The sequence below is a fragment of the Podarcis bocagei genome (genome assembly GCF_964188305.1).
Source record: "Podarcis bocagei genome assembly, chromosome: 14".
NCBI classification, from domain to species: Eukaryota; Metazoa; Chordata; class Lepidosauria; order Squamata; family Lacertidae; genus Podarcis; species Podarcis bocagei.
The window spans coordinates 49,687,346-49,707,812 of record NC_138139.1 but is presented as its reverse complement, the minus strand read 5'-3'; the positions used below and the strand labels follow the sequence as shown (position 1 = coordinate 49,707,812).

Sequence of the window (20,467 nt, the reverse complement as noted above, 5' to 3'; positions counted from 1 at the left end):
ATTCAAATGCTGCAACAGAGTTTAAACTACTGTAATTGTAGTTATATTCTAGTATGTTAATTATAATTTATAATTTATAAATTATAATTTATGTAGCTCTAAAACCCCATGGTTTTTTTGGTGGTTGGTTTTAGCGGATGTGTAAACTTTTATTCTTTATTACCGGTACATATTGTTTTCAAATCTTAGGTTGCAGGTGGGCTTTCTGGTAGAGGGGTGGTGCGAGTCTGCCATTCTTTTTCCTCCTAATTTTATTGTTTTCAGAATCATCGCATATGTGTACCCAGGGGCGGAGGAAGGGGGTGCAGTGTGGGCGGGCTGCCCTGGGTGTCACCACTGAGAGGGGTGACAAAATATCCGGGACAGTTGATCGATATGATGTACAGTGGTGCCCCGCAAAACGAATGCCTCGCAAGACGGAAAACTCGCTAGACGAAAGAGTTTTCCGTTTTGGAGGTGCTTCACAAAACGAATTTCCTATGGGCTTGCTTTGCAAGACGACAATGTCTTGCGAGTTCCTGCTGGTTTTTTTCCCCTCCCCCCCTTTTTCTAAGCCGCTAAGCCGCTTATCAGCTGATCCTATCAGCAGATAAGCCGCTAATAGCGCTAATAGCGCTAATCCGCTAATCCTTCAATGGGCTTGCTTCGCAAGACGAAAAAACTGCTAGACGAAGAGAATCACAGAACGGATTCTTTTCGTCTTGCGAGGCACCACTGTATGTATGTATGCATCTGTCCTGTTGAGGCAGTCTTGATGGAATGGCTGCCCTTAGGTAACAGCTGAGCAGAGTGGGGGCCTGATGGAGCTGACAGAGAGAGCTCCTCACCCTCGTTACTGGAAGTAAAGGTAGCCCATACCCAGCCCAGCCCAGCCCAGCCAACCCAACCCAGTTTTCCCTGGAGACCCCCACAAAGTATGTTACGAAAGCCTGTCTTCCAGGACCTACACCACAACTTATAAGAGTATCCATCTGTAAAATGTTCTTCTTATGTGATCTACAACAGTATAAATGGTTGGAACCGATACAGTGGTACCTCGGGTTAAGTACTTAATTCGTTCCTGAGGTCCGTTCTTAACCTGAAACTGTTCTTAACCTGAAGCACCACTTTAGCTAATGGGGCCTCCCACTGCCACTGTGCCACCGCCGCGCGATTTCTGTTCTTATCCTGAAGCAAAGTTCTTAACCCGAGGTACTATTTCTCAGTTAGCGGAGTCTGTAACCTGAAGCGTATGTAACCCGAGGTACCACTGCATTTGGCTTTCAGGAGTATTTGTGAATGAAACAAGCTCTGCCATTCTCCAGCAATTGTCTCTTTGCTCTTTGTTCCTCTTGCCAGCCTCGATTTGTGCGCCAGCTTTTCTGTAAGGGCAATAGGCTAGGCTCTCTTGTATTCAAGTATTCAAGTTTGTGCCTTCTAAGATCTTCCATGGTGTGGCTTACAACCATATGTGCTGCCACTAAGAGAAATCCAATGAGTGGTTTGGACATTGCCTTTCTAAAGGTCATTATAAATCCACTCCGAGGTCTGGTGGTAAAGCCCAAATTACGCAGTAACAAAAGGCAGGAACACTTCCTTTCACCAGCCGTGGTGTGTAATTGTACCCAACATCCCTCACTTTATCGTGCTGCTTTGCTACCTCCTTCTCAGCGTCTTTCCCGGACTCCTTGCTGCTATAAGATGCCCTGGGGTGGTTTGAGGAGGAGATAAGGTGTCAAATAGCAGAGAACTTTTTCCAATACACTGCATGTATCATACACACATGCATATTCTGTAGGTATGTGTTAGAGAGTTTTGCTCAATAAGGCTGCATTTTTCAGAATCTGAATAAAGATTCCTGTCCCCTTGCTGCAAAGAAGGCTTCGTTTTTGGATCTGGACTGTGCGAATGCTTTTTTAAAACACACACACACACATGTTTTTTATTGATTTTCAAATTTTAGCAATTATATAGTACCATAACATAACAGCCATTATCTCATTTGCTGTACCAAGCATACAACTTCCCTCTGTCCTTTTTCTGGTTTGTTTTTGTTACATTTTATTTTGCACATTTGTAACACATTTGTAACATCCTATATTTATCTTAACTTGTCTTAACACTCTCTTTTATCTTAGATAGAATGTTAATTCTTCTCATGAGGTGAGTCTTATCTCAGTCCTGCTAGTGTCTTTATATGTGTGCAATAAGTCTCTAAATATAGTATAAATTTTGAGGGACGCGGGTGGCGCTGTGGGTTAAACCACAGAGACTAGAGCTTGCTGATCAGAAGGTCAGCGGTTTGAATCCCTGTGACGGGGTGAGCTCCCGTTGCTCGGTCCCTGCTCCTGCCAACCTAGCAGTTTGAAAGCACGAAGTGCAAGTAGATAAATAGGTACCGCTCCTGCGGGAAGGTAAACGGCATTTCCGTGCACTGCTCTGGTTCGCCAGAAGCGGCTTAGTCATGCTGGCCACATGACCCAGAAGCAGTACGCCGGCTCCTTCGGCCAATAAAGTGAAATGAGTGCCACAACCCCAGAGTCGGCCATGACTGGACCTAATGGTCAGGGGTCCCTTTACCATTACTATAGTATAAATTTAGTCCATTCTTTCTGGAATGCTTGGTCACACTGGTTCCAGATATGTCCAGTCAGCCTTGCCATTTCCGCATATTCCATAACTTTTGTCTGCCATTCTTCTATTGTTGGAAGTTCCTGCTGTTTCCATTTTTGGGCTAGCAAAATTCTTGCCGCCGTTGTAGCGTACATAAACAATTTCTGATCTATTTAAATGCTTCAGGTCTCTTAGGAAAGCTGTACCTGAACATTCTTTTTAACTCATTATATATATTATTCCAAAAGACTTTGACCTTGTCGCAGTGGACCGTGTGAATGCTTAATGCTGCAATCTATTATTCAGCGTTCTGGGCTTTAACCTCTAAAGCTTAAAATGAGTGTGAGGGACCCGTGTCTCTCCAGATATTGTTAGCCTCCAACACTCAACACCCCAACTCATTGGCCATGCTGCCTGTGAATGGCAGTGCCCCTATTTTCCAGGGACAGTCCCAGATTTATGGAAACCTTCCAGGTTTCTGATTTGATCCCAGAATGTCCCGCTTTTCCTTAGGGCGTCCCTATGTTCATTAGAGAAATGTTGGAGGGCATGCTCCATCTACTTCCCCCATAGTTTTATATACCTCTAGAGAAAAGGCATTTAAGCAGAGACAATAAACAAGAAGCCCCAAACATCACAATGTTTTCTCCCTGTGAAGTTGCTCCATCCCTTGCAAGAAAAGGGGCTTTTTCGTTTAGAGAAAAGGTGAGCAAGAAGGGCAGATCCACGCTATACATTTCAAGCTCATTCAGCATACATTTCAAACTTTCCCCAAAGTACCCTGGGAACTGTGGTTTGTTACGGGTGCTGGGGGTTGTAGCCCTTTGAGGAATAAATCCCAGCCCCCTGGGTCCTTTCGGGTGAGTCATGTGCTTGAAATGTGTTTCGGATGTGCTTGAAATATATAGTGTGGATCTGGCCTAAGAGGGGACATGATAGACGTGTCATACCTGTTGGCTGCAGTTGGCTGAGGTTGAAAAAAATGAAAAGAGTAGGGTTGGGGTTCTGGGTTTCCATTCTCTTCCCCAGTCCTTGCCCAACCTGGTGCCTTCTAGATATTCCTAGACTCCAATGCTCATCATCCCTGACCTTGGGCTTTGCTGCCCAGGGCTGATCGGAGGTGGGTCCAGCAATATCTGCAGGGCACAGGTTGGGCAAGGCTGCTTTTAAAAAAAGAGCTTTATTTCTCATTTGGAAGGATGTCTCCGTGGGGAGATGGAGCTGCCCAGTTACATTATTCATATGTATGTGAGCCCAGGAAGATACAGTTACATTCCAGCCTCTCAGTCAGTGACTATACCTTGACTTTTTAACTCCCGGCACCCTGTAGAAAACAGCAAATTGAAAAATCTCCTGACCGGCAGGTTGTTGTGGAAGCCTGGAGAGGGGCTCTGAGGACAATTTCGCCTGCAGAACGATAAGGAGAAAGACTTCTGCAAGATAAGCCTTGGAAGCAACCTCTGCCGTAGCCAGATCCTGCGTTAGTTCTTAACTTTCTTGAGGGGAATTAAAGAGGTCAACGTCACAGCATCTGAAGCATAGGAAAAAAACGCAGTGATACCTGCAGGGAGTTGCCCAATCGGGTCAGAAGGTAAATTAAGAGAAGGCTGTTCTCTCTTTCTCTCTCCGCCTCTCCCCCTGTAGTTCTGAAGAGGGCAATTTTAATACGGGGGGAAATGTTCTCACTTTTGCTGCAAAGGTCTTGAGGCCGGGTTCCAGATCTGAAGAAGCACCATGCGTGTGTTGCCCTGATAATTTCTTCCTTGCTTCTGTCTCCATGGGCATTCCTGTCTACCTCTGCCCAAGGGCAAACCCCGTGGCAAAGTGGCCGAGAGAAAGAAGAGGATGAGCCTCTTTCGACACCAAGAAAATGGTTAAGAAAGGGAAAGATGCCAAGAAGGGGAAGAAGGAGGCCGTCAGCGACTCCGAGGAGGTGTCGGAGGCTGACCAAAATGCCGAGGGGAGTGAGGTGGGCAGCGAGGTGGCGGAGGTAGCGGAGGTAGCGGAGGTGGCGGAAGTGGTAGAGGAAGAGGAGATTGAAGAAGACCCGAAGGCTAAAAAAGGGAAAGACAAGAAAGGGGGGTTGGCCAAATTTGGTAAGAAAGGGGCAGCCAAAGGCAAGAAAGGGGCAGCAGAAGAGGAGGCCGTGGTGGTGGAGGAGGAGGAAGATGCCTCTGGGAAGAAGAAAGGAAAGCCGCTGAAAGGCGCCTCCAAGCTGGTCATCGGCCTGGCGACTGACGATGCCAAGAAGAAGAAAGGGGCCAAGAAGGAGCAAGCCAAAGCCCAGCTGAAAGGGGCCACCAAGGCCATGGCGATAGCCAAGAAGGAGGACCCGCCCCCCAGGAGGCGGAGCTTGAAGAGCACGTCCAAGTTCTTGATGGGCTTCGGAGGGCTGGGCCCAAAGAAGAGCCGCAAGAAAGGCCAGTTCAAGAACGCCTCCCGCTTCTTCTGGGGGCTGAAGAAGCACAGCACCACAAAGAAGTCCAAGAAGAACAAGGGCATCCTCAAGTCCACCTCCAACCTCATGATGCGCTTTAAGTCCCTTGGGAAGAAGAAGAAAAAGGAGAGGAAGAAAGAGGCGCCGCCCAAGACTGAGGGGAAGAAGTCGACCTTCATGCTGATACGCTTCGGCGGTGGGAAAGCTGTAGGTAAAGGGTTATTTGGCGGCCTGTGCCGGAAGAGGAAGGTGGGCAACTTCAAGCCCCGGGCCGAGATCGTCAGCAACGTTGCAGCTGCGACCAGCTGGCTGACCAGGAGATTCTTGGCCAAACATGGCCGGTGCACCTGCGATGGAAAGGTCACCAATGAATCCTGGCTGACCAAGATTGGAGCCAAGAAGCTGCCCTTCCCATCGGGGGATGAGGTTCTGAAGCACAAAGCTAACATGAGGAAGACCCCAGGAGCCAAGAGCACCCTCTATGGCCAAGCCCAGGAAGAGTTCGGCTACTGGGAAGATGTGGATTCTGCCACCCCACTGAATTTCTACGATGACTGCCAAGAGGAAGATTATTACGACCCAGAGGCGTGTGATGGTGAGCATGATGACAGGTGTCCAGTGGATGAAGAATCTGGACCACTTGAGGAGCCAGTGGAGTTCTATGAGCAAGACCAGTATGACTATCCTAACCGTGATAATCCAGATTATGAACCCTCTGCCAGCTATTCTCCGTACGAATCTTATGATGACTTCGGGAGTGGTTATGAAGAGGGCGAAGGGACACATGGGCCCCATTTTGCAGGGGAAGATGAACTGGGGTATCCTGATGATGGCACCTACTCTCAGCACGAAGTCAGCTACAGCGAGCACGAATGGTCCCCTCAGACACAGTCTTCATACAACCCGTATGCCTATCCATTGGATGACATTGTGGAGACAGACGAAACAGAAGGAGCTGTGGAAGAACAGGGCCGCTACCCCACTGCGCTCTCCAATTCTTCCTTTTTTGATCAGCAAGGGATGGGAGAAAATTTGCCTTCCAAGCTGTCTGTGAAAAGAGGCTTCCGGCTTTTCCCAAGGCCTCAGGTGAAACTCTTCGGCACAGACAAGCTTGATGTCTCCCTCCCTCCTTCTCCACACATTCCGCTTGCCAGTTTTGATCTAGAGGAGGAGGAAGAGGAAGAAGAATCAGAGCCCTTGACATCTCCTTTTGCCCAGTTTGATGACCAGAATCTAGAGCCTCCCAGGTCACCGAGGACTTTCTCAAAGCTGCTCCCTGGCTGTTTCGTTCGGAAGCTTCAAAGGCCTCTCTCCCCAGACTCGCCCAGAAGGCATTTGATCCCAGCTGCGAATAATCCTAGCTTCTCCCCCAGAGAATTTGGAAGCCCTCTGGGGCAGTTCCTACAAAGATCTCTCTCACAACCAAAGCCCATACTCAAACACCGCGGGAATGATGGACCAAGCAGGCCTACTACGCCATCTCTACCTAGGAGAACTCTGTCTTCACCATTAGGAGAGAGTAGGCGTATGGGGCCACCTTCTCCTCAGTTGGGGGCAAGACTCTCTCAAATGGTCAGTTTAGCATCTTCTCCTCAATCCATGAGGCGGTTTGGGGCTCCAGGGAGGCATGGCAGTGGCCTCGCTCCTTCTCACCCTGCAGCGAGACTACGAGATGCTCTTCAGGAAGAGCTGCACAACACACTTCCATTTGCCCGGTCATCTTCCTACACAAAGACACACCAAGAAGGCCCCAGCTCACCTCAGAGAGAATTCAGCCAAACAGCCAACTCTCCCTCTTCTCTAAAACAAAGCCCAAGGTCATATGGCTTAAATAGGCCTCAGACCGGCTTCCACGTTCCTGAGATAAGTAACCCTTATCAGCAGTTGTCTGGTGGCCACCAGCCCTCAAGGTCCTCCTCTTCTTCATGGTCAACAATCATGCATGGAAGTCCTTCCCTCCAGCGGAGGAACTCACCTCCTCCTATGAAGAGAGTCGTTTCACCACCAGAAAATGCTACTCCATCATGGGGACATAGGCCGGCCACCACAGGGAACCCATCAGAAAATGCCACCTTCCGCTCACCTTCATCCCCTAGACCAACAGCACGTAATCCTTTTATGAGCCAACGCACTCCATCCTCCTCTAGTTTAGGAGGAGTCAGTAGTCACAGGACCGAGGCCCCTTTGAGCCATCCTTCATTTCATGGCTCCGTCAAATCCATTACTTCCAAGTTCCAGGATGCTATGTCGAATAGGACCCCTGGAAGATTTGCCTCAGCGGGCTTCCATAATCCCACCACCGGCAGATTGAAAGCCCCTCCCTCACCTCAACCATCTCTCAGGAATTTTGGCTCGCCTCCCATCCAAAACCCTTTCCAGCCGCCAAGGAGAACGAGCCCCCTGCCTGTGGATGCTCAAGGTATGCTCCCCCAAGCTTGGAGCAGGCAGCAAGAGCCCCCGACCAAAGCCGTGAAACCGTTAATGAGAAACCAGTTCATGAGGCAGTTCGGCTCCCAGTCCCCCAATTTGTCTGCCAGGAGCTCCCCTCACATGTTTACGCAGCAAGGGAGCCGGAGGGTCACCATCAGGGAGTCTCCAAGAAACTCGTCTCCTCTCACTGAGGCTTTTGATGGTGCCAATGGACCAGGAGAGGGTCAGTGGCTACAGCAGCAACAGCAGCAGCAGGAGAGGTGGGACCGTGTTTCTGGAAATGGAAGGCCAGCAGCCTGGAATCCCTCACCCAAGACAAGAGCCAGCGGAAGCCTGAGGAGCCTTTCGAATCTGTCTGTGCCCTCGAGTCCTGTTCCCAGCACCCGGCAGGCCTACCTGCAGCGCGTCGGACAGCCATTAGCTGGGATGGCCCAGGCTGTTTCGTCCATCAGGCGTCCCCCTTCCCTGACAAAAAGCAGCACAAAAGATAGGAATGCGTCCCAGGCACGGGCTGATCACATCCCTGGACAGTTGCCCCCCTTTTCCAGGAGTCTATTTTATGAGGATGCTCCTCCACCGCCTCCGCCACCGCCATCATCGAAGCAAGCAGGGTTGGCCGGCCACTCCCGGTCACCGACTCCGAAACTGGCCCGCAAGGCCTGGGATAGTAATTGGTCCTACGCCATTTCTGGGGGCAATCCTGGCCACTTGGGAGGGCCCAACGTCAGCCCCTTGTCCCAAAGGGCAGCTTCGTTTAAGGGGCCCGCCTACAACATGGGAAGGGGGAGCCCTCCCCTTCCCCGTTCCTCACCCGTTCGGAATAACCACCCGGGAAGCTGGGAAGCTGCCTATTCACCCGCCGAGCTGCATGAAAATGACGCGGAGGACAGCTTTGGGAGGTACGCCGTCGTCATGCCCCAGATCCAGCGAATTGGCTCTTCCTTCAGGAGGAAATCCCGCATGCAAAACCAGAACAGCCCCCGGCACCAGGCAGCCAACGATTGGGCCTCGGGGAGCTTGAACCCATCGACATCTTTCCAGGGAGGCAGTGGCTTGGCTTGGTACCTGACACGTGGGTCGACGATGCACCACACAGAATTTGGTGGGATGAGCAAGAGGTGGCGGTGCAAGGTAATTGATGGAGAATCCTGTACTATTTTGTGATGGGGAGGGGGAAGGGGAGTGGAGCAGAACAGGGCCGGCCCTATCGTTAGGCAGAGTGTGGTAACTGTCTCAGGCGGCGGATGTGCAGGGGAGGGCAGCTTCCCTAGCTGTTTCTTCCCTGGCCTCTTCTGGGAGGCAAGAGTTTGATTTGGCACAATACCTGTCCTGTGCCCCCGTAACTAGCCGAGTGCCTTCAGGATCCTGTTGCCCGTGTAATGAAGTAAGATTCAACTGTCCATGAAATCTGTTTGTGCGGGGCACATTTTGCCCTTCTCCTTGGGATGGCCCTGGTCTGGGAACTAGGGGTGGGTGGAAGTGGAAAGGTTATCCTGAACCGGACTTTTCTGTCCAGGTTCTCTTGGAATTCTGGATCAGTTTCACTCGCAAGGTCTCACTCAGGGATGGGAAGTAATTCAGTTAAGTTTGCAGTTATATGAGCCCGCAGGATGAGGCCAGGGGGCCATCTAGTCCAGACTCCTCTTCTCACAGTGGCCAAACAGAACCCCCTACGGGAAGTTCACAAGCAGCGCCTGAACACAACGGCAGTCACCCCTCCTGCTTTTCCCAGCAACTGGAATTCAGAAACATTTGCTGCCTCTGACAGTGGAGGCAGACCACAGCCGTCAGGGTTAGTAGCCCCTGTTAGAGGCACAAGCTGCCTGTCGGAGCAAAAGAGCTGTATGTAAATTTAGGGACCTGATCTCCGACATGGAGCTGGCATGGAACAGGAGGAGAGTATTAATTAGAGCGAAGCTGACTCCTGCTGCCTTGAGCAGAGCTGCCTGAAGCGGATCATCATTCAAAGCCCAGCTTTGAGGAGCTTATCTTTTGATAAGTATTTGCTTACCAATCTTCTGCCGCTGCCTTTACAGACTCAACACCAACAAACAGGGCACCACGGCAGGCTTGAAAACGAGATGCTGCCTGTAAGCAAAGTCAGTTAAATAACACAGACAGAGCCCAGGGAGAAAAGTCTCGATAACACTTTACTGAGCGAAACTGAACAACAACAGTGTATGATTTGAGGAGAAAGGAATAGAGAGGTTTTGTCTTTCTTAGTTCGGGCCTTGTGCATGGAGGGAGACATACAACCAAACATACGGAGGAAAACTCCCTCAGAAGCACTCAGCCAATCAGGGCACGTGTTACCTCAGTAAAGATCAGGCCGTCTGCATGGTTGCTAAGCAACACCTCCTCCACCACCACTTTCTTGGGGATTATCCATACCTTTCCTAGAAGCAGTGGGAATGTTTATAGAGAGCCAGTATGGTGTGAAGGTTAGAGCGTTGGTTCAGAACTTGAGAGATCAGGGTTCAAATCCCCACTTTTCCATGAAGCTTACTAGGTGTTAAAATGAAGCAGGAGGGAAACCATCTATGCTCCCTTGAGCTACTTGGACAAGGGATAGGATAAAAATTTACTTTTAAAAAAATTGTTTGGCGTTTCAAAAGCATCAGGGATAGAGCCAACTTGTGTCTAGGCTGCACTGGTGCAGGTGGGGGGCTCACCTAATCATGTGTTCTTTTGTAATATATCTATCTATATATAACCTATGCATAGAAATCTAGAATGTCAAGGAGGGGTCTAGGTCTGACATGCTAGTTTTCTATGGGGAGGGGGATTTTTTTTGGGGGGGGGTTAGTGCATGCAAGATAATTCAATCATGTCAGTGCCTACCCGCAGTCTGAAATGATTCAGCTGAGACAGCATGATGAGTAAGAATTAGGACTTGGTAGCCCCTTACTCTACATACCTTTTAACCCTTTGTTGTTTTACTTACAGTCAAAGTGGCTAAAGGGTTAGGAATGGGGGGTTAGAGGGCACCTGGGGGTTCCTCAGGAGTTTAGCAAGGCCCTTCAATGCAACTATCGGTGACAGCAGGCAAATTTGCTCCCTTGCTCCTGCTCTTGGGCCACATTCACGCCATACATTTAATGCACTATAATACCACTCATGGCTTCCCCCAGAGAATTCTGGGAGGTGTAGTTTGTGAAGTGTCCTGAGGGTTGTTAGGAGGCCCCTATTCCTGTGCCAGAGCTACAATTCCCAGAGTTCCCTGTGAAGAGAGGCTGGCTGTTAAACCACTCTGGCAACGTTCAGGCCACGAGGATGGGGCAGCTCCTGCCCCACAGTCCCTTCCCCAGGCAGCTTATATATCCTCTCAATCACTCTATATGTCAGAACGGGTGTCAGGGTCAGCTCAGCAATATCTCACAAGATGTCAGTGAAGTTAACTCTTTATTCAAACAAACAAACAAACAAACAAACAACAGCTCAGGCCAAGTAAGCACCCCAACTCTTCCCGGTTGACCTTGTCCCAATGAGGCAGTTGTGAGGACTGAAGGTCCACAGCTCTCTAAGTCTGTTTCTTCTCCAGGTCCTTCCCAAGCTATCTGAGACGCCTTCATCTTCCCTTTCTTTGCTCCACCCTCTTCATTCCTTTTCATGTTCTGGGAGACAAGTGGGGAGAGGAGTTTGTCGCAGCAGGAGGGGAAGATTCCCTGGATTCTTCACCAGCCTGACTCATCTCTGCCTCCTGGCCCCTCTCCTCTCCAGACTCTGCTCCTGCTTCTGACTCTGGACTCCTCTCTACCACAGCCTCTTCCTACTCATTAAACCCTGTTACCTCTTCAGCTTCCAGCACATCCTCTACCCAGTCTTCTCCCTCTGACCACTTGTTGTCGTCTCACCTCAATCCCCTGGCTCTTTTTCCCCTTGGGGGTTCCCCAGCTGGTTCCTCCCACCGCTCCTCTGTATCCAACCAGCCCATGACAACATTCTATAAATCACTTTGTATATAGTGCCCTGCGTCTTGAACCAACCACTGTCACAACCACCCCAGGTGCCTTATTCAGGAATAGTTTTGTAGTCTATCTCTTCCCACCAGTTGTATAACTGCTCTCTTTTTTAATTGATAAGTTCCAATGCATTGATATTGTTTGCCATACAGGGGTGCCTTGGTTTATGAACTTAATCCATTCCAGAAGTCCGTTCTTAAACCAAAGCGTTCTTAAACCAAGGTGTGCTTTCCCATAGCAGCGGGGGACTCAATTTACAAATGGAACACACTCAACAGGAAGCGGAACATGTTCTGCTTCCAAGGCAAAGTTCACAAACCAAAACACCTACTTCCGGGTCTGCAGAGTTCTTAATCCAAGTTGTTCATAAACTAAGCTGTTCTCAAACCATGGTACCACTGTATTTTATTGCTGAAAGCCGCTTTGAGAACAGGCGTTAATAGCAATAAATAATACCCTGAATAATAAATGCATTGATTGCATGTATTTGCATACAAAAGATAATCTGCATTTTCCTTGAGGGTCAAGTGCATGGGGGCGTGGATCTGAGCATGTGCTGATTTTATTGCCTTTTCCTCTCTGCAAATATAGATGCACACCACCCACAGCTTGCAATGTCCAGCCCACCCACTGCAGCACGGGGATAATGCTGTGGAAGACATGACCCAGCTGGAGTAAGTTGACTGCTGTCGGATAATTTAATTTAAGGAACGCTTGGAATCTGGGGGCTTTCCAGGTGCAAATGCTGGGAATCCCAGACAAATATTGTGAATGTCCAAAACTCGCTGCTCCTCTGGACTAAGGATGTTGGGGAAATAGAGCGAAAATGGGAGTAGAAATTGCCAGTGCTTGCTTGTTTGCCCCATGTCCGCAATGGAAATTAATTCAGTGAATATGGTTGGTGTTTGCTCTTGTTGCTTTCTGTCTGCAAATAATATGTAATTGATTGTGACTCAGGCTTCCTCAACCTCGGCCCTCCAGATGTTTTGAGACTACAGTTCCCATCATCCCTGACCACTGGTCCTGCTAGCTAGGGATCGTGGGAGTTGTAGGCAAAAAATATCTGGAGGGCCGAGGTTGAAGAAGCCTGGATTATCTCTTCCCCGACTCCCCATGTGCACTGCATTTTCTTTGGCGTACAACAACCTAATGATAACATATCTAATACGTAACAAATAGTCTTTGAAAGAAGTCCTTTCTTTCTGTACATTGCAGAGACCTCCAGGAGAATGCGGTTCTTAACAACATCAGGTTGAGGTTTGACCGGGGACTAATTTATGTAAGTTGGTTGTTGTCCTTTCGCTTTTGCTTATTTCCGAAGCTTAATGAAGTACTGGGAAAGAACCCAGCATGGTGTTGTGGATGCAGTGTTGGCCCATGGAGACCTGGGTTCAAATCCTCACTAAGCCACAAAGCACTCTGGGAGATCTTGGGATTGTTGTGGCAAAAAAAGTGGGAACTGGGGTTGGGAGGCGGGAAGTGAATTCAGTATACAAGCCATCCCCCAACCAACTAAGCTCCCATCAGTTCCAGCAACATATGGCTGTGTGCTGGCTGGGTCTGATGGGAGCTGTTATCCAAAACATATGAAGGGCACCAGAAGGCCGGTGCACACCATCCAGCTCGTAGGGGCGGGGAAGGATGAAATAAAGATGCAGTTATTAAAATAAATTAAAAATATTGGATTTTTAAATTAACAAATGCATAAATGAAAGCAAAATATAGGAAGATGAAGGAAAAGGTTCTGAAGGAGCTCCAGGTAATGCTAAGGTTACATCCAGTAGGTTCTGTTCTTGCTTATTTGTGGTTTTGATACATAAAGCACCCAATTACTTTTGAGTAACCACCCAACCAAGTAGGTTGGGTTGTTTATTAATGAGTAACTGTGCTGCTTGGTAGGGTTCTACTTCACTTGACTGTGCTTGGTGTTCAATACACACAGAGAGAGAAGCCTGGTTTGCACATAATGCTAAACCATTACGGTTTGTTTAACAAACCAGGAGTTGTCCCACAGATGATCAAAAAATCCATGACTTGTTTCTCCATAGTTTGTTTCATTTTACAGCATCTCTTGTCTCATGCTTTTGTGGCTTTGTGAATGTCTTAACCAAACAAATCTTTGTTAAGGAAAGGTTCTGGGATTTCAAGCTAGACTTAAAACAAATCAAGGTTCATAAACCAACAGCAAATCATGGCTTCAGATCATGTGGTTTTTCTGCAGTAAACAAATAATAGTTAAAGGTTCACATGTAAAACTAAACCATGGTTTAATAGGCAAGAATGGAATAAACCATGGCTTAGCATTATGTGTGAAGCAGGTCGTAGTGTCATGCATGCATTCAGAGCTTATCCCTTCCGCTGAATTTCTCTCTTTCTCTTCCAGACCTATATAGGTAGCATCTTAGTGTCTGTGAATCCTTACAAAATGTACAACATCTACGGGACAGACCACGTGCTGCAATATGAAGGGAAAGCCTTGGGGGAGAACCCACCGTAAGTCTCTGCTGCTTACAGATCGGATCTGGAGGCAACGTGCTGTGTATTGTTCACTTCCAAAGAAGTGCATGCTTTTTAAAAAGCATGGCTACAGAGGTATTCTGGAAAGTATGTGTGTATGTCTGCTGAAATCTCAGGAGCCAGAGCAGTGGCTAAGTTACACATAAAGCAGTCTTATCCTGAGTCAGACCATCACTCCATCTTGTCCAATCCAGCCTTCGCCAACCTGATGTTCTCTAGATGTTTTGGACTATAACCTCTATTAGCCCTGGTTACCATGACAGTGCTAGCTGGGGCTGATAGGACAACATCGGGTTGGTGAAGGTTGGTGTCAGGGGTTCAGGAGCAGAGGCAAGGGCAAGGGAGGAAACAGAGAGCGAGGGGGAGGAGGCAGAAGAAAAGATGAGTGATGACGACGACCCGAGATCTCCGAGTCTTTCCAGTGAATCAGAAGATTCACAGAAAGGAGCACCAGTGGCCAGGGCAAGGGGGGTGCCTAGGGCGACACCCCAGGAAGATAGAGCCAGAGGGGACTCAGAGGAGAGCAGTTGGAAATCGGGACCAGCGTCACCGCCAGAGAGCAGGGAAGAGGAAGGGCGCCAGGGATCAAGCGCTGGCAGCTCACAACAGGGGGGAGGGCACGAGTCAGGAGTGGCCACACCTCCATCGGGGAGCGAAGAAACGGTCAGACGGAAAGTGGAAGGTTGGGCGCGCGCGCCAAGTTCAAATGCACAGGAAAGTGACGCAGTAGGCAGCCCGGAAAGGGAGCCAGGTCCTAAAGCCCGGCGCAAGGAGACAGAAGGGTCTGGGGGGTCAGCGTCTGAAGCGTCCCGGAAGGAAGAGACCCCGGGGGGCAGAGGGACCCAGAGGAGAACAGTCAGGCGGAAAAGGTGGAGCCGGGCTAGGATATTAAGTTGGTGCACAAGGGGCGGAGACTCAGACGGAGCTTCGCCGATCTAACCACTAGACGTAGAGTTGCACGCAGCAGCTTGAGAATGGAAACTGTAACTCAATAAAGACTTTTACTTAATGATCGCTGGCTAGCGTGATCCTCTGTGAGCTAGGATCTGGAAGCAGCTCTGACAGTTGGTCTAATTTGACATGAAGTGGCTCTCAAGGATCTTGGGTAGATAAATGTTCTTCCCAGCTGTTGAGGACTTGGAGGGGAAAGGTCAGTACAATAAAGGTACTTCCTGCATTTCAGTGTGTTGCCAGTGCCCTCTAGAACTGCTTCCCTCCAGGCAGCCAGTCCCAGAACACTATGGTTCCTACTGTCAATGCAGGTGCACTGGAATGTTAGCTTGATGGAAGCACGTCACTGATATCTGCATTGCAATTTAAGCCAGATTTTTAAATCCTCTCTTCCTTTTTGCAGGCACCTTTTCGCAATCACCAATATCGCCTACAGCAAACTGAGAGATGCCAAAATCAACCAGTGTATTATTATCAGGTGAGCTTTCTGTGCCACTTCTGAGTGCAACACCTTCCATCTTCCTGTTGGCAAGGCTGGTGCGTTCTGTTAAGGTGAGCTAGCCCATAACCTCCTCCAGTTCTGCAAGTGTTTGCAAGACTGATACATAACCTACAAGCATGTATGTTTTAGCATCGTGAGGAAGAGATGATAATAAATAACTAGGGCTGTCTTGTTCACCTGATTGCTTATAGTGGCGAAAGTGGTTCGGGCAAAACGGAAGCCACCAAACTGATCCTCCGTTACCTGGCAGCGATAAATCAGAAGCACACTGCAACACAGCAGGTACAACAGCCTGACTGAAGGCAGCTGAGCCAGTCCAAGACCAGGGGTCCATTCTGACTTCCGTTTGCACCATGCTTTCCAGGCACAGATCTGGGCTTTAAAGCTTTGTGTCTGAGTGCTGTTGAGGTTTTCCTGTCCCAGCGTTTACCCAGGAAAACCCACGTTTAACTGCTGAACTGGAGCAAATGCCGATCTGTAGAAAATGTGATTGCTTTTTGCTCCAATTAAGCAGTAAAATGCAAGTTTTCCCAGGGAAAGGACTGGGATCAAAAAACAAACCGCTTGGATGCAGAGCTTTGAAGGCCTGAAAACATGACACAAAAGGAAGTCTGGATGAGCCCCTAATCTGATTAAAAGGTCTTGAGTCTCCATCTCTGGGGTGGCACTGCCAAGTTTGTTTGATGGGCAACTGCAAAGAGGATGGGTTGGAGAGCGTGAGCCATTCTGATCAATTGCACACTGATTGCCTCCCAACCTCTGCTTCCTTCATGCACTTCCGCAGATAGAGGTACAGAGAAGCCGTGTGCAGTGTGAATGTTTTGCTGTGATTTAATAGAGTGAAACCAAGGATGGATTAAATTGCATGCAGATTGGTCCCTCATTTGCCTTGGTCTAATCTGAGCTTAACCACTGAGGGGTTACTCTGCCCCTTCCCATTCCTCTGTGCTTGGGTTAGCTACCACCAATCTGGATAATCAAGAATTAAGGGTCAGTTGCTCCTCAGGATGTGCCTTGAAGGATGGTGACCCGTACGCAAGGGGGTTGCATTGGAGGGTCCAATCTTCAAGTTTACTGTGAAAAGGCAGCTTCTACGGTTGCCCCATCTGTCCTACCCTATTTGTTTTGGGGTACTAGGGAAGGATCTGAGTCATTGCCGGATTTATGTATAAGCTAAACAAGCTATAGCTTTGGGCCCCACTCACTTGGCCCCCCCCCAAAAAAAAATTAAGGGGAAAAACTGGATGTACATTTCCAAAATGTAAGATAAAAACAAATAAAACCTACATACAGCAACAGTGTTTTGTGTTATGTAGGCTCCTGTGATGTACATATTTTGTTATGTGCAAATGGCTTTTGATATCTATTAGGTCCATAAATTACCATATAGAATATTCAAGACGAAAAAACAGTGACAATTTGTTGTTGACAAAAGACAGCTGGACATATAAAGGGCCCCATGACCTTCAGTAGCTTAGGGCCTCATCAAAACCTGATCTGAGTGTGTAACATGCACCCTACATTTCTTGTTGCAGGGTAGTTGGCCATAAAAATCACACTCAGTCAAGGGTGGGTTGATTGTTCCAGGGGTTAAACCACAAATGTGTGAGCCCTTAGCACATTGCGTGTGTTGTCAGCCTTTGCCTTCCATGTGAATATCCACATGTGCTGTACACCTGCAACATTGCAGCTGATGGGTCAGTCTTCATTGCGGTGAAATGTGCACATCTTGGCACCCTTGGCAGAGTTCTTGATCCTCAGATGCACCCAACTAAGCCCTAGAGCATAGACCATCTACACGTGGCCCTTGGGATGCTCTCCAAGCCACTCCTTTCTCTGAGGTGCACCCCTTACTCACCCTGCTGAGCACCCTCCTTGCATGATGGGTCTCCCGAGCGTGGGGAGACGGCCCCATTATTTGTTGTGGAGTTTGAGCTTTGAACGAAGGAAACAATATCCTCCCCCTCATTGTCGCATGCCGGTGTGCTTTCCCCTCCTGTTTTGTATTTCGCTTTATGCGGCGGTCGAGTCAGATCCTTGAAGCGACTCCTCTGCTGGAATCTTTTGGAAATGCCAAGACGGTGCGGAACGACAACTCCAGCAGGTTTGGGAAATTTGTGGAACTCTTTCTGGAGGAGTAAGTAACCACACGCCCTGCGTCTTTCTGTAGTTTTTCTCCTCTGTCCTGCCGCCTGCATACTTAATGCTCCCGTACGACCCTGCCTGAACTCTTAAAGGGCCCTGATCCTAATGCCCCTACCCTGGGAGTTGTAGCCAATGTTAGTCCCACTCAGAGTAGACCCATTGAAATTAATGGCCATGGCCAACTTTGAACTACTAATTTCAATGAGGCTACAACCCACTGGCAGGCAATTCAGGTTTCCAGCCCATGAGATACTGGGCTCATGTTAGGGGGTGGCCCAGAGGGCATGAGCCCAAGATCTTTTGCATCAGGACCCAGATCTCCTGCCCTTCTCCCTCCCTTTTAAAAAAGCTTTTTTATTTCTTACTTGCTTGTAAGGCTGTGGTGTAAACTGCAAAGCACCATTCTCATTTGCCCAAAGGCACCTTATACAATATAAAATTAGCACATGCGCAGGGGTCCTCTGCCCTGAGTAGGAATGAGTTGAGAAATTAAATTCAGTTCACATTTCAGTAATTCGCCCTTCCCAAAACAATCGGAGAACCAAAATGCAGCCATCCTTCAAAATGTGCACCTTTTCTGAATTTTGCAGTGCATTTCTCCACCATGTAGCCTATGCAAAAATGCATAGCGTAAATCTTTCTTGAAATCTTTCACATAAAAGTGAAAATAATGTATTAGGGGAAATTGCTTTGCAAAAAAAAAATTGTGTAGTTTAGGGGAAATTGCATACAAATGGGTGTATTAAGAGAGATTTGCACTAAAATGTTGATTAATTTTCATGAGGACATACTTCTAAGGGGAAACATGCACAGGATTCTGCTGTTTAACGGCCCCCGCCCCCCAAACCCAGTGCAGATGAAGGAATTGTAAGCCATCCTACTACGCTGCCTTTGGGCTAGTTAATGATGGTGCTTTGTAAGGCCAGAGGTGTCCCTAGAGCAGGAGCAGCCAACCTAGTGTCCTTCAGTTGGTTAACTCCAAGTCCCATTATCCCCAGCCAGCTTAGCCAATGGTCAGGGATGATGGGACTTGTAGTCCCAAACATCTGGAGAGCAATACGTTGCCTATCCCTACCCTAGAGGTGGGCATTCCTTTCCCTTATTTTGTGATGTTTTAATGGTGGTATTGTGCTTTTTGGTATACCCAGCCACAATATTTTTCTCGTGAACTGGCAGTTAATTAGTTAATTAGTTTTTTTAACAACTACATAAAATTGCCCAACATGCTGTGGTCATCTTCTGAGACCCTTCTCCAGAGGTGAGGCAGTCAAAGAAAGGGCCTTATCAGTAGTGGCTCCCTGCTTGGGAAATACTCTCCCTGATGGGGTTCACCTGGTGCCAAGTCTCATGTCTCTCCAATGCCTGATCAGCAACTTTTTATTTACCCAGGCCTTTTTATAAAGTAGCTATTAGATCTGCTTCAGCACTGCTGCTACTTATTTTACCTTGCTTTGCTGCTTAGCATCAGATTCTATAGTGTTTTGGGACGCGGGTGGCGCTGTGGCACCTATGCAAACCACAGTTTGTTGTTACAACTGACTCAAGCTTCTGGGAATTATGGAATTGGGGATGGCTGCCACAGCCCTGGCCTGGCCCTGTTGATATGTTGGTGCACAATATGCTCTTCCTTTCTCATGGCACCTCAGGTTTGAAATAATAGAAAGTACCTTCTACTGGGTCCAGGATCCTATAGTTGTAAATCAGGCTGGATATTTATTTATTTTTCTATTATGTTTTTAATGTAATTTTACTGGTGTTAGCCGCCCTGAGCCCGGCTCTGGCCGGGGAGGGCAGTGTATAAATAAAATTATTATTATTATTATTATTATTATTATTATTATTATTATTATTATTAATGAGATTGTGTCTTGTCGGAATGTAGAAGTGTTGTAAGCCGAAAATAGTTGATCTCCTGAGTTTATGCCAATAAAACTCAGAAATGTGAGGAGTCAGGATTCCAACATTGTTTATTGCAAAGCAATAGGTTGCAGTCGGATCATTCCACAAAACTGCAACACCACCCGGTGGTCCAGGCAGTGGTGTTTATAAAGTTTCAAACAAAGTATTTCAATTTTCACCAGTCATATACATCATTACCTCATTTCATGATTAATATCCATGTGCAATAAGCACTGGCAATTTCTGCTGATTAACTTCTGATTCCCACCGTGTTGTGTTACATTGTGTTAGAGTGCATGTTGGGAACCTATGTTACGGGACGGAAAAGACCCAACACAAGTATTAAATTTTGTCTCTGCAGCAATGGGTTCATTTGTGGTGCCATTACTTCGCAGTACCTTCTGGAGAAATCAAGGGTCGTCTTTCAGGTTAGGCTCTGTACTTCTCCTTCATTTCCCTAATAATCTTCTGTTGTAAGCAAGGGCCGGCTTTTAAAAAAGAAAGATGGCTCCTCCATCTACTTTGCAGGTGTCATGTGGCCAAGCTACTGAGTCATTTCCTGACTTGTAAAATGTTGCAAGCTGGGAGAGAACTCTTCGGAGAAGGATGAGCTTTTCCCAAGAGTTCTGCAAGAGAGTTTGGAAATAGCAGGCCAGTTCTAAATCTATCTTTCTATTTATTAATTGCATTTATATTCTCTTTTTTCCCCCCAAGGACCTCTTTTTTAAAAATTAATTTGTATTATGCCCTCCATCTGAAGATCTCCAGGTGGTTCACTGTTGACATACGTGGTTCTTCCTCCTTCCTCATAAGTTTCCTTATGAGTCTCCCAGGTTCAAGTCTTACACTCAAACCACTACACCACACTAGCTCCCATCAATCCAACAAAAGGACACCTGCCACTTGACTGGCATTTTAGTATCATAGAATTGTAGAGTTGGAAGGGACCACAAGGGTCATCTAGTCCAGCCCCCTGCAATGCAGGAATCTTTGGGCCAAGGTAGGAATCAAACCCACAGCCCTGAGATTAAG

The 20,467-nt window shown here is 47.8% G+C and overlaps 2 protein-coding genes across 5 annotated transcripts in view; both read left to right on the top strand.

Moving 5' to 3' along the window:
- Window positions 1-4,690: 4,690 nt before the first annotated feature.
- Window positions 4,691-8,217, top strand: LOC308572857 (unconventional myosin-XV-like; the record flags this gene model as incomplete). Its single annotated transcript, XM_081169287.1, has 2 exons — window positions 4,691-8,116; window positions 8,203-8,217. Coding segments are annotated over 2 exons (3,441 nt in total), but the record flags the coding sequence as incomplete, so codon positions are not given.
- A 13-nt stretch (window positions 8,218-8,230) lies between these two features.
- Window positions 8,231-20,467, top strand: part of MYO15A (myosin XVA) — a 94,718-nt gene continuing 82,481 nt past the window's right edge. For 3 of the 4 annotated variants that reach the window (XM_081169324.1, XM_081169326.1, XM_081169323.1), the window contains exons 1-8: window positions 8,231-8,590; window positions 12,013-12,095; window positions 12,637-12,700; window positions 13,805-13,914; window positions 15,293-15,367; window positions 15,583-15,673; window positions 17,425-17,528; window positions 19,797-19,863. In XM_081169324.1, the coding sequence (XP_081025450.1) occupies window positions 8,234-8,590; window positions 12,013-12,095; window positions 12,637-12,700; window positions 13,805-13,914; window positions 15,293-15,367; window positions 15,583-15,673; window positions 17,425-17,528; window positions 19,797-19,863 (951 nt within the window). In that variant the 5' untranslated portion in view covers window positions 8,231-8,233. The remainder of the gene's footprint in view (window positions 8,591-12,012; window positions 12,096-12,636; window positions 12,701-13,804; window positions 13,915-15,292; window positions 15,368-15,582; window positions 15,674-17,424; window positions 17,529-19,796; window positions 19,864-20,467) is intronic. The other variant, XM_081169325.1, reaches the window with a different exon arrangement.